The sequence below is a fragment of the Hemiscyllium ocellatum genome, chromosome 9 (assembly GCF_020745735.1).
Source record: "Hemiscyllium ocellatum isolate sHemOce1 chromosome 9, sHemOce1.pat.X.cur, whole genome shotgun sequence".
NCBI lineage: Eukaryota > Metazoa > Chordata > Chondrichthyes > Orectolobiformes > Hemiscylliidae > Hemiscyllium > Hemiscyllium ocellatum.
Window position 1 is genome coordinate 51,626,474 of NC_083409.1, and position 14,309 is coordinate 51,640,782.

The window sequence follows — 14,309 nt, forward strand, 5'->3', positions numbered from 1 at the left end:
TATGACTGTGAATATGACATTTGTGAAACGTATCTAGTCGATGTTGAACAATGAAGGTTCTTTGTGATAGGTTAAATGATGTTACTTATTTTTGTCAGTGGTGATGATTGTAAATTATTAGATTAATATCAATGAATACATGCTCAGTTGTATTTCAGAATCAAGGAAAAATCACTTTGAACACTTGCATTAATTCAACTCCTTTGTGTAATTTGGATAGACTTCATATTAAGAAAGTCTTGATGTTTGACTGAGTGGGATATTTGGATACTGTGTAGGCCAAATATTTATATAGAACTGAGTATCTTTCGACACAGAATCACTGCATTATAATCTATGCAGACCTTGGTTACAATTGGGTCTACAGAAGTGGACTGAAAATTTCCTCTCTCTCGTAGTTGTGGAAGGCCTAATTGCAATATGTTTCTATGTTCTGTCCCCAGTTTCTAGTTGTAGAAAGCTCTAGCTTAATATTTAGTATAGCAATAAATACAATTGGACTGAAACTGGCACTGTACTGATGTTCTGTGGATAAAGCAAATTGAAATTCCATTTTAATGGATTGGAGGGCACTACTCTGATGTCAAGTACAATGTTGGTGTAATGGAGAGAATTCTTTGTCCAACAATTAAGAAAAACTCCTATTTAAACTTAGTTTATCACACCTTTAAAGGCAATAATAAAGCTTCATGTGATGCTATTAACAAAAGAGATAAATTATTAATCTGCTCTTGGAGTTGTTTGAGAGGAAAACCAAAAGGACTAATTATTGATCAATTTGTAACTTTAATATGAACCTCTGGAACAGTCAGATATGAACTAATGTCTAATCCAACATACAGGTAATCTTAAAAGTACTTGAGGCAGATGCAAGATTTAAAAATGTGAGAAGTGTTGATTCCCCAATGCTCAAGCATCTCTTTTAAATACAAAAGAATGGGAAGATTTATTAAAGAAACAAAAATAACAGCATTATCATTGTAGACCACTGTTAGCCATTACCAATGATTAGTTGGTAGTGATGTGAATTCATCTGTCAAAACAGTAACTATCTCATCATGCAGTATGCTTCAGTTCATAATGATCTGGACCACATGGATCACAGACAATAACAGCTGTTAACAGTAGCTGAACACTGTTGTTAGACTTTGGTTAACAGTGCGTGGAATTTGACCTATTCAATCATTATCCAGTTTCTCCTACCTTATGCTGGAGCACTGAAGCTAAATAGCTCTGCCTCACCTGAGACCAACCAACTCAGGAGAAATGAGGAATTCAACTTGAGGCTTTCCTGGTCTTTATGAATCAGAATTATACCATGTGGAATGGTGGTCCTCACCCTCAATAATTTCTCCTTTGAATCCTCCCACTTCCTCCAGATGAAGGAGATAGCCATGGGCACCTGCATGGGCCCCAGCTGTTTGTCGGTTATGTGGAACAGTCCATCTTCTGCATTTACACAGCACCATTTTCCTCCCTACATTGATGACTGTATCGGTGCCACCTCATGCTCCCACAAGGAGATTGAACAGTTCTTCAACTTGACCAACACATTCCACTCTGACCTCAAGTTCATGGACCATCTCAGACACCTCCCTCCCCTTCCTGGACCTCTCCATTTCCAACAATGGTGACCGATTCAACATTTACACCTTCTATAAACCCATCAACTCCCACAGCTACCTAGGCTACACCACCTCCCACCCTGCTTCCTGTAAAAATGCTATCTATTATTCACACTTGCTCCCATGAGGACCAGTTCCATCACAGAACACACCAGATGGCCACCTTCTTTATACACCATAATTTCTCCTCCCATGTGATTGATGATGCCCTCCAGTGCATCTCATCCACTTGCTGCACCTCCGCTCTTGAACCCCACACCTCCAACTGCACCAAGGACAGAATCCCCCGATCCTCATTTTTCACCCCGCCAACCTCCATATACATCACATCGTCCTCCGCCATTTTTGCCACCTGCAAATGGACCCCACCACCAGAGATATATTTCTCCTCTCCACACAAATCCACTTTCCTTAAAGACCATTCCCTCCGTGACTGCCTCGTCAGGATCACACCCCCCAACAACCCACCCACTCTACCCGGCACCTTCCCTGCCACCGCAGAAATTCCAAAACCTGTGCCCACACTTCCCCCCCTCACTTCAGTCCAAGGCCCCTAAGAAGCCTTCCACATCCATCAAAGTTTTACCTGCACTTCCACAAATGTCATTTACTGTATCCGTTGCTCCCGTTGTGGTCTCCTCTACGTTGGGGAGGCAGGGCGCGCACTCGCAGAGCACTTCAGAGAACATCTCCGGGACACCCACACCAACCAACCCCACTGCCCCATGGCCGAACACTTCAACTGTCCCTCCCACTTTACCAAGGACATGCAAGTCCTGGACCTCCTCCATTGCCACTCCTTAACCACTCGCTGCTTGGAGGAAGAATGCTTCAACTTCCACCTCAGGATCTTCCAACCCCACAGCGTCAATGTGGATTTCACCAGTTTCGTCATTTTCCCTACTCCACCTTATCCCAGTTCCAACCTTCCAACTTGGCACTGCTTTCATGACCTGTCTTACCTGTCCATCTTCCTTCCCACATATCTGCTCCACCCTCCTTCTGACCTATCTCCATCTCAGCTACAGGTCTCCCCCCAGCCCCACCCCACTCACATTTATCTCACCATCCTCTTGGCTCACAGCCTCATTCCCAATGAAGGACTTTTGCCCATAATGTTGATTCTCCCGCTTCTCGGATGCTGTCTGACCTGCTGTGCATTTCCAGTACCACTCTTTTGACTCTCATCTCCAACATCTGTATTTTGCCAGGTGGAATAACTGCTGAGTTGTCAGGCCAGATCACTATATGTGCCAAAGTTTCTCTCCTTTGACTGAAAGCGTAGTTTCAGTATAATTTGGCTGAGAAAGACAAGCTAAAACTCACTCAGCAAAGTCTGATAATTTTAAATCTAAGTAAAAGTTGAAATACATCACTATCTTCTTTAAAACTGAAAGTATATGCTCTATTGCTGGGTTGCTGAATAATCAGAAACTGTAGAATATTTATTTCAATTTATTTAGCGTTGCATTGACACTGCTTTCTTCTATTTTTTCAAAAGTTCCACCAAGTATCAAAGGTGGTAACATCACAACTGAACTGACAGTTTTGCTGAATCACCCTATGACCCTGGAATGTGAAGCCCGTGGTATTCCTCTGCCTGCTATAACGTGGTACAAAGCTGATCGACCAATCATATCTAGTCCCCATGCTACGTATACTAACAGAGGGCAATTCCTTCAGATCTCCCAGGCCCATGTATCGGACGCAGGCCAGTATACTTGTCGTGTCACCAGCATCTCCGGAATTGCTGAAAGATACTATGTGTTGGATGTGTATGGTGAGAATTTGTCTTGTGTATTTCTTTTTCTTTTATCCTTCTCCTTTATTTGGTAAGCTTGTGTTTCCAACCAAGCAAGCCAATAAATATTGATTCAATTTTGTTGCATCACTTAAGGTTTAGCCTACATAAAAGAAACTTCTTGCAGATTTAGGAATAGATTAATATATCGGGTATCTGTACTCTCATTTCCAAGTGAGATGAGGCATATGTCCCCTAGAAGAGTTGGGAAGAAGAGTTTAGACTTCACCAACAGTGATACCACTGAGTGCAGAATTTCACCGGTCTAATTTACTATGGGCAATTTTTTTTTGCTTTACTCCTCAATCTACAGCTCTGTGTTTCCAACTGTACCGCATTCCATTTTCACCAGTATTCCAGCTAAACACAGAGAAGGTGACAGGGTGCAAAGTATTCTTGGTGTTTACAAAGATATTGAAGTTTCGATCACAGAAATTGTACATTGCCATATTAATAAATTTATTGTTCAAGATAAATAAAAGATTCAATTGTAATAAATTAGCAGTGTAAACAAATTTGATGACCATGTGTTGCATCTAAGTGAAATTCACAGTTTTGAATATTACTGATCAATGCTATTTTCTATTCCTCCTCACCCCTTTCCCATTTTTTTTCATTATTTCCTAAAGGCAATGGACTCATTGTAATATAGCTCCATGGGTATTGGCTGTCATGTAACAACTCAACAAAATAGCTATTTTTTTCTATCTATGAATAGCAGCAAAAGCCTCAGAGTCTGGGTTCTCAGTACAGGCAGAATTTTAATTCACATAGTACTTCTCCCACCCACAACACGGTCAGAAGCAAAATAAATGGATATTCGTTTTATTGCTATTTTTAGGATCTCATGCTTGAATAGACAGCTGTATTTATCTACAACCAACAATAAGTGCAATTCAAAGGTTATTGGCTGTAAACCATTTGGATCAAACGACAACATGAGAATAGCTATAAAAATGGTGCAAGATTTTTTTTCTTTTAAGATGTTTCTGAGTGCCTAAAAGTCAGTTAAATATTTGAGTCGAGTTATATAGACCAATTTGTAAACAGTGCCAATTTGTATACTGCAAATCATATGAATATCCAATCTTTTTTAGTTGAGGAATGAGTATTTGCAATGGCACTAGGAGAACTCTCAGTTCTTGTCAAGTTAGTTTCTGGAAAGGGAACTTTCTGAAACGGAAATTTGGATAATTTTTACCTCCCTCCATAACCAGAAAATATGAAGGCTAATGGCAACATTCCAGCCTGGTTTCAGTTTATTCAGCATAGCTATTTTGGTGTGTCTTAGAACTCAGTACAATGATTCCCATCTGAACACCTCTCCCCACCGACTTTGGGAACCAACACAATGGATCAGATTTTTGCTAAGATCACCATTATACCCACTTTCACTGGGATGGCACGGAGGGATGAAGTCAGACTGGCTCACCCCATAGACAGCATATAAGCAGCTACAGTGCTGACATATGACAAAGTGGTCTCTTTCAAGGCCATCCTAATTCCTTTTGTCTGACCATATGTTTTAGAAGCATTTAGGCTCTCTAGCCCTCACCTTTGACAGCTCCATTCCTGCAGCCCTCTTATAACCCCGTTCCACTGCTATGCTAACTCATGTACTCACATCAAATTTTGATAATCTTTTAATAACCTCATTAAACTGCCAATCAAATTGTGAACGCAGAATTGGTTACTGTGATAATGGTGCTTTTGAAACTCAGCCAACTATTGATGATAAACAGTCTGTCATGAAATGTCAATAAAAGCGCTCTGTTGAAAATGCAGTACCAAATGGTAATTTTTCTTTGTAAACTACACAAGATGGCTTGTCAACCAATGCAGAATAGCAGAGTTTTTTTTAAAAAAACTGTCAGATTCAGTCTTTTTATTTCATGTTGAAAGTGGAGTGATTTTTTTTTTAAATGCCAAACCTGTTAGAAATGGAAGTCTTGTCAATGCATCTGGCTCCTGCCCACCATTTCTAAGGGTAATTTGGCCCAATGTCTTAAATAAGTCTGTAGTATTAAAAATGTAGTTAAAGTGGTATATTTATTCTGATATTTAAATTTATTTTCCAGTTCCTCCTCACATTGAAGGGGGAGGTCCCAATGGTCCTCTGCATAAGAAGGTGTCTGCCAGTAGCTCGGTGGTTCTGCAATGCGAAGCATCTGGTTATCCCTCTCCTGTTCTCACTTGGTTGAAGGACGGAGTACCAGTGAAACCTAGTGATAACATCCGTGTCCTTCAGGGAGGCAGAAAGTTAGAAATCCTTAATGCAGCTGTACCCAATGCTGGTGGATACGTTTGCGTGGCGAGCAGTATTTCTGGAGAAAGCAAAATAGAATACACCGTTGATGTTTTGGGTAAGAAGATAAAAGAATTTATGGACTAATTCTACAGTTCCCACTACTATCAAAATGCCACCATGAAAGCAGTCAGTGATAGGGATTGAACTCTAGCCTGATACACTCTGCAAGCATGAAATTAGTCATACCACTTAGGGTGAACATCTGTCTCATCATTGCAGGAAACCTATTGTTGGAAGATTTTGGTCTTATTCAGCCAGCTTAGTATTTAAAGATGCTTTGATCTATCTTTCACACAGTTAAAATTCTCACAAATATTAATATTGGCATATAAATTAAGCGAAACATTTTTCATTTGATCTTCCTTAAAATGTATATTAAGATATCTCCACATTTGTGCATTAGCACTAAAGCCATTTTCAATGTTATTTATACTGTGGACGTAAATTCTGTTAAGGAAAAAGTTATTCTTTTGCTCACCCTTTGAGGCCTATAGTAGGAAATTGTGCAGACATTTGGCCAAATCAAATTCTTCCTTATTGTACAAAGCGTATTTTGAACACGAACTGTTATGTTTTTACATTTACTCTCCTTTATAATCCGGATAGATTGATTGCAAAGAATGATGTCAGCTGTTTTTTTATGGGTAAGAAAATATCAACAGTTTAAATATAGAAATGGACACATAGTATTAACAGAAGGTAAAATGGATGGTAATGTTTATTTATGGAATGTATAGATGGAATTACAGAATGAACAAAGAACGGTATGTTGTATTATTCTGCTGCACTCATGGAATGTAGATAGCATTTCAAAAATGAGTTTTAGTTGACTGTTTATTTTGCACGGCACTATCTATGTGACTTAGATGCACAAAGCTCTTTTTTCTCCATTTGTACAGTGCCACCAAATATAGAAGGAAATGATGCTACAGACACCACCGTGGTTATCCAAAATCCACTGGAACTGAAGTGTGATGCAACAGGAACTCCTCCTCCAAATATCATGTAAGACTTTAGCAATAGCAAGGAATGCAAAAACAGACACAGCTTCTTTCAGTACAGGAAAAGGAAGAGTGAGTCCGAGGTGAATGTAGGTCTCTTCGAGAATGAAGTTGGGGGAATAATCATTGGGAGCAGGGAATGGTAAAAAAGTTGAATTCATACTTTCCATCGGTCTTCACAGTAGACGACATTAATAGCATTCTAAAAATACAAAATAATCAAGGGATAAAATCAAGGGAGGAAATGAATACAACCGTTATTACAAGGAAAAAAACGTTCTAGAGAAACTAATCAGCCTAAATATTGAAACGCTCCCTGGACCTGATGTATGGAACCTTAAGATAGTATAGGAAGTAGCTACAGAGATGATGGATGCACTGATGATAATCTTCCAAAAATTATGGAAAAGTCCCAGACAATCGGAAAACTGCCAACGTAACTCTTATTCAGAAAGTGATGGAGACAGGAAACAATAGGTCAGTTAACTTAATGGTTTTTAATCCAGCTGGGTAGAGGGCAGTTAAGAGTCAACCATGTTGTTGTGGGTCTGGAGTCACATGTAAGCCAGACCAGGTAAGGATGGCAGTTTCCTTCCCTAAAAGGCATTAGTGAACCAGATGAGTTTTTCCTGATAATCAATAATGGAATCATGGTTATCATTAGACTCCTAATTCCAGATTTCTCTGCTATTGAATTCAAATTCCACCATCTGCCACAGTGGGATTTGAACCCATGTCCCAGGAATATTCCTGGGTCTCTGGATTAACAGGGTTGAAAAGTGTGGTGCTGGAAAAGCACAGCCGGTCAGGCAGCATCTAAGGAAAAGGAAAGTTGATGTTTCGAGCATAAGCTCCTCATCATGAAGAGCTGATGAAGAGCTTATGCTTGAAACATCGTCTCTCCTGCTCATCGGATGCTGCCTGACTGGCTGTGCTTTTCCAGCACCACACTTTTCGACTCTGATCTCCAGCATCTGCAGTCTTCACTCTGTCTCTAGATTAACAGTCCAGTGATTATATTACTAAGCCATCCCCTCCCCAACACCAGTCATTGGGAATATGTTAAAGTCTATTGTAAAGGATACAACAGCAGAGCATATAGAAATGCATAACATAATTGAGCAGAATCAGCATGGTCTTGTGAAGGGGCTATCAGAGCTGACAAATTTTTATAGTTATTTGGGGAGGTAAAAATCAGAATAGATAAAGTGGGACCAGTAGAATATATTGGTTTTCCAAAAGGTTTTGATAAGTTACTGTGTATAAGGTTACTTAGTAAGATACAACCCTATGGGGTTGAGGTTGATCTATTATTATGGATAAAGGATTGACTAACTAATATAAGACCAACATTCAGTATAAGGGAGTGTTTTTCAGGATGGCAACCTGTAACTAATGGAATAGAAATATAAATATGTTAATATTGGAGGCAGTCTATAGAACATTGACCAAATTGATCCTGGATATGGAGGGATATTCTTACAAGGGAAGGTTGAGTAAGTTGGGTCTTTACTCATCAAAGCAGAGAAAAACAAGAGATGATCTTTTAGAAACATATCCAATTCCTGGCTTGATAGGAGATATTTTTTTCCACTTGTGGGAGAGCTGAGGTTCTGAGAGAATAATCTCAATTAAGGGGTTGCCCTTTTAAGACAGAGATAATGATTTTTGTTTTTCTCTGACAGTGGTTAAGATGTAGAATTTTTTACTGCATAGAGCTGTCCAGACTGGGTTGTTCTGATAGATTTTTAATCAGTAAAGGTGTCAAGAGGTTGGGGGAAAGGCAGGAAAGTGAAACTGAGAATTATCAGATCAGCCATAATTTCAGTGAGTAGCAAAGCAGACTCAAATGGTCTGCTGGCCTTATGATCTTATTTGCAAATACTTGATCACAAAATTAGTGATGGTGGTAATAGAAACCATAAAAGTGGAATCTCACCATTAGAAAATTAAACAGTAACAAAGACATCGCCATCCTTTTGTTATGTTAAACTAAATATTTTTACATATTGGTTAAAAGGTAAAGTGGTCATGGTCCTACTGGACCATAGGGCTGCTCTCTCATTAGACAGAGGTGACTGGTGATGGCTTAACCTTAGGCTCACCACATTTCAGGTGAGGAACGAGGCTGAGAAGGAGACTGCTTCAGGGTAACCTCAGCTGGTACAGAAACTGAACCCATGTTGTTGGCATTACTCTGTATTGCAAGCCAGCCATCTGAGCTTACTGACACCCAAACAGCCATTGGGCGCAGTTGACATCAATAGAGATGGTGGTTTGACGACTTACTGGAACTGATGATTCTCGAGTACATTATCCACATTAGCTCCCAAGATGGTGGGTGTCATGTTTGCAGAATAAACCAGTGACAACTTGTGTTTGGGTTAGTGTGTTGTCACCCATTCTCCTTTCTATACTGGATTTAGGAGTCTGTTGATGAGCACTTATAGAGGGTGAACCACTGGTGAGTCATGAAAAGAGAGGTACTTTTAACAATAAAAGCTAATTTATTATATGGTAAGCAATAGGTGCAGGTTAAATTTGTCTTAGTGATAATGTCTAACCATGCAATCAGGAGCAAGAAATTATACGTCTGATCCCATTGAGATCTAGAGGTGGACTCCTCAGTTCTTTATCCAGGATTGTGTGACATTATTTGACCAGGTTTGGTCCTCGAGGGCAGTAGGGCTGTAAATGGAGGTCATTTAACTGTTGATAGCTGTCACCTGATGCCTTGGATCACCATAGGATCCTTACATCGTGGAAGCAGGCCATCCAGCCCATAAAATCTACACTGACGCGCTCACTCAGATCCACCCTCCCTACCCTGCATTTCCCAAGGCTAGTCCACCTAGCTTGCACATCCTTGGACACTTTGGTCAATGTAGCATGGCCAAACCACGTAACCTGAACATCTTTGGCCTGTGGGAGGAAACAGAAGTACCTGGAAGAAGACCACTCAGACACTGGGATAATATGCAAACTCCACACAGACAGTCAGCTGAGGATAGAATCAAATCAGGTCCTTGGCGCTGTGAGGTAGTAGTGCTAACTGTTGAACCACCATGCTACCATCATGGGAGGTGCTTGACTGCTTATGACTTATAGTGAGCTGCTGTAATCTATAGTAGGCACATTGGATTAAAGTTGCCATATTCTTAGCAAACTGCATTTTCAAAACATGTTCCTCAGTAACCTAGAATCTTGCCTGTGTCTCCTATCTGCTTTTGAAAAATGGATGCTGAGCTATAAAAACTGCATTGATGCTTCCAACAATGAAACTTATGACTGTTATACACCAATTCCACACAAATGGGAATACTAATGAGCAGTTTAAGAAAACATGTGAAGGCCACTGTCATATCTTTTTTCCAAAGGAAAGTATTTTTTGAAAATAAATTGCCCAGTTTACATTTTGGAATTATCTAACCCAGAGAGCTTCAAATGCTGATTTAATGTGTTTTTTTCAACATTGAGACTGAATGTTTTGCCAAGTGAGGGAAATGGAAAGCTTAAGGGATAGTGGGGATAAGTGAAATTGATGTAGAAGTTCGTTTATTCCTAGTCCTATTTCTTATGTCCTTATATTTGTAGAAGTTCAATTCTGATGAAAGTATATATGCAAAATTCAAATGCAGGTAACATATTTTTTGAGTAAGTTGTATGGTTTTGTACATTACAGTTTTAAAGGTAGTTTGTTATTACATGCACTGAAAATAAATATTTGGACATTATATAGTTAATTTTTAAAAATCATGTTTTTATTATAGGTGGCTAAAGGATGGACAACCTATTAAAACAATGGCTGGTGTTCAAATCTTAGCTAATGGCCAGAAGTTAATCATCTCTCAAACTCAAGTCTCTGATACAGGCAGATACCAATGTGTAGCTACAAATGAAGCTGGCAGTCAACAGCGGGAATTCAATGTCATAGTACAGGGTAACTTGCAAATCCAGATCTGATTGTTAAAATGCTTTTGTTTTTCTTAATTTTAATTTACTCTACACTCAGTGTAATGCTTAAAGGACAGCACTGAGCTGATGGGTAATTGGAGCTATCTCCCTGGCCTCTGGTAGTGTTGCAAATTGTTCAATTAATGATATGAAGGAACTGAGCTCAGATTCACCATGAAGCTGTACAATAGGGTGAGCGGGGAAAGATATAAAAGAGACCTGAGGGGCAACCTTTTCACACAGAGGGTGATACGTGTATGGAATGAGCTGCCAGAGGTTGTGGCGGAGGCTGGTACAATTGCAACATTTAAGAGGCATTTGAATGGGTGTATGAATTGGAAGGATTTGGAGAGATATGGGCCAGTTGCTGGCTGGTGGGACTAGATTGGGTTGGGATATCTGGTCAGCATGGACAGGTTGGACCAAAGGGTCTGTTTCCATGCTGTACATCTCTATGATTCTATGACCAAGTACTCAACATCTGTTGAGTGTATAACAAATGACCTAGCCACAGTGAACAATCTGTTGTCTGCATAATTCTGAATCTGCATTTGATGAACTATATTTTCTTTAATAAAGTTAAATCAGAAGCCTTTTTTAAGAAATAAATTCCTAATGATTATCAGTTGGCATTCTTTCTGAAAAAAAATTGACCTCAAGTTTTTTTTTTCGCATTGCAGTGTTCCATTTCCCACCAACCACCTTTTACTTTCTGTGACTGTTCATGTGGCAAGACAAGATCTTCCTGAGAATTAATTGTTCAGAGTCAGTTAGTTTTCTATCAGATTTTGGCAGCTGAAAGTTCATTTACATTTTGATGAAAATTGATTTTTTTTCCCCACATCAATGCAGTTTCACCAACAATTAGATCAACAGGACCTTCTGAACGAACAGTAGTTGTCCATAAAACTATAAACTTGCAGTGTGTAGCCAATGGCATTCCATATCCTGCCATTACCTGGCTCAAAGATGGACGTCCAATAAACACAGCAGGAGGAAACATTAAGGTATGTTCACTGAAATGCATGTAACACATTACAGGCATTAAAATATTTTAACTATTCTCTAGAATCATGCCTGAAGAATAGTCAATTGGCAAGGAATTTGAAGTTCCAACTGTACCTTAGTGGAGGGAGAACAAAACTTTATCCCAAGTTTTAGCGAAGTAAGTATAGAAATAAAAAAAGTTCATGCTTTTGTGCATATTTCATCTTAAATTTATCACGTCCAATAGAACAACACTTCCTCAAAGTCGCACTGGAGATGTAGGCTCATGCTCATATCTCTGAGTGGGTATGAAATCAGCATCATCCCTGCCTGTCCCTACTTGCAACCTCTTCAACAATCAAACCCTATCTACCCCTGCCCTGACCAGCTATGCTGCAAAATAATCCCTGATTGAACCCCTTCTGATGTTAATTGCTTCCTGACTTCATGAGGTGTGCAGTCAATTCTGTTCCCAATAGCTCCTTGGAAGGCACAACAACAGCTGGATTGCCTTGGAAAGCCATCTCTACATAGCATCCACCCTTCCCACAATTTTCCTGATAACACAACTACCAAGCCAGCCACAACAAATCCAGGAAAAATTAGCCTGTCAATTCCACTACCTGTAGTAGTTTGCTAAATATTTTGCTGAAATTAAATGTTAGATAATTTTCTGTTATCTTCAACAAAACAACTGGAAAATCCATAGTTTTGGATTTTCTAGCTGTTATACTTTCATTGTTCCCTCTCCATCTCCTTGACAATTTCAGTCCTAGTTTGTATTTGCTAATAGAATGCCTGACTAATCTCAGAATAGTGAAGTATTTACATTAGTCCTAAATCAAACAAATTAATTTACAATATTTTAAAAACCTCAGTTTTTTTTCTACAAACATCAACTCAGCTTGAGCCTCTGGTTGTTTCTGGAACCTTTGATTTCTCAGTTCTTGAGCTACATGTGATCACTCTGTTGAATGGAAAGCCTCAGTTAATTAATTAATTAAAAACAAATTAATTGTTGTCATTTTTTTTCAAGATGATTTCTGTGTGTAATTCAGTACTGACCAGATCCTAAAATCCATAGAGGGGCACAAAACCATAGCCACTTTGGTTTAATTTAGCTGGTTTGCACTGCATTAAAGTAGGTACATTTTAAGTCTGTTGAAAGGGGATGTACGTTATGGTTGGGGCAGGTAGCTGAATTGATCACAAGATAAAGATGTTATAAACATTAGGAACATTTTTAACGTATTCAAGATCATCCATCCAATCTTTTTTTTTTAGTTAGTCTACCCAAAATTTGTTTCCTTTGTAGAGTTCTTTATTCTTATGTTACGTCTGACACCAGTCACTAGATTGTATCGAGACCAACTTTACTTCATGCAGAACTACTCTTCTGGATTTAACATTATGCCATTTTAACCACTCTTTAAGGCATCCTTTCTTCTTTCAATGTAAAGAAGCCAATTAATAAGCAATTTTAACCTAACCCATAAGTAGGGGCACTGGCTAGACTGAGTGCAGTGCTGGTTTTTTACTCCATCTGCTTTTACTTTCCGTTAAAGTCAACTGAGACTAATGAAGGGTGTTCAACCCTATTCCATGTGCTTCCAAGTTGAAATGGCTTTTCAATCTCCTCTATGTATTCTTGTAAAACGTACAGATTTAAAATTCATCCTATCCACCTGCAGGAATTTTACAGAACCAGATTGACCACCTGTTTTATATCTGACTTTACATTTCATTGATATCAATGGATTTCACTTTGTTGAAGTCATTGGGAATGCAAACATTTATTGTGGTAAAACCTAATTTATTAGCTCCTCTCAACTGAGATAGATTAATATCACCCCATAATTTTAGTTATTCCTATTTTTGACTTAACCCTTTTTGAAAGTTCCCTTAAAATTCAAAATGGTCATAAAAACACTAATTCTTTCCTTACAAAATTTCAAACATCATGCCTTCCGAGGCTTTGCAGTTCAAACTGGGAGTGAATTATTTTTTGTTTCCATAGCTGAGGAAAGATGGATTAAATTTGGGTGATTTGACCTAAGGGAAGGGCTAAAATATGGAAGTGGTTTAAAACCAGGGAATTTTAAAATATATAAATGTGCTTTATAAACCAAACTTGCAGTAAGTGTAGCTTGTTCACAATATTTCAGCATATTACTGTATCTTTGTAGCTGGAGTCCGCAGGTCGCATGCTGCAGATTGTGAATGCCTTGCTGGAGGATGCAGGCCAATACTCCTGTGTCGCAACTAATTCAGCTGGAGAAGCACAGCGACACATCAGACTCTATGTACATGGTAAGATTGTTTAATGACAATAAACACTGAAATAAACACAATGAAATAAGACCATATCAAATTTAAAGAAGTACGCCAAAAAATATATTTGAAAAGTATTATTTTAATTATACTGTACTACGTGCATTAACAGTGCACCAGTATAATTCTGCCTCCTAATTAGAATGATTTTTGTGTGTAACTCAGTACTGACCAGATCCTAAAATCCATTGAGGGGTGCAAAGTCATAACCACTATGGATTAATTTTAGCTGGTTTGCACTGCATTAAAGCAGTTAAAGCATTAAATTTGTCAAAAGGGATGTGCTTTATAGTTGGGGCAAG

General features: G+C 38.8%; 1 protein-coding gene across 1 annotated transcript in view; it reads left to right on the forward strand.

Annotated features, from left to right (window-relative positions):
* hmcn1 (hemicentin 1) overlaps positions 1 to 14,309 on the forward strand; it is a 610,612-nt gene that overhangs the window by 334,309 nt on the left and 261,994 nt on the right. The window contains exons 31-36 of the mRNA XM_060830300.1: positions 3,127 to 3,405; positions 5,505 to 5,789; positions 6,634 to 6,739; positions 10,506 to 10,675; positions 11,542 to 11,696; positions 13,863 to 13,986. Of these exons, the coding sequence (XP_060686283.1) occupies positions 3,127 to 3,405; positions 5,505 to 5,789; positions 6,634 to 6,739; positions 10,506 to 10,675; positions 11,542 to 11,696; positions 13,863 to 13,986 (1,119 nt within the window). The remainder of the gene's footprint in view (positions 1 to 3,126; positions 3,406 to 5,504; positions 5,790 to 6,633; positions 6,740 to 10,505; positions 10,676 to 11,541; positions 11,697 to 13,862; positions 13,987 to 14,309) is intronic.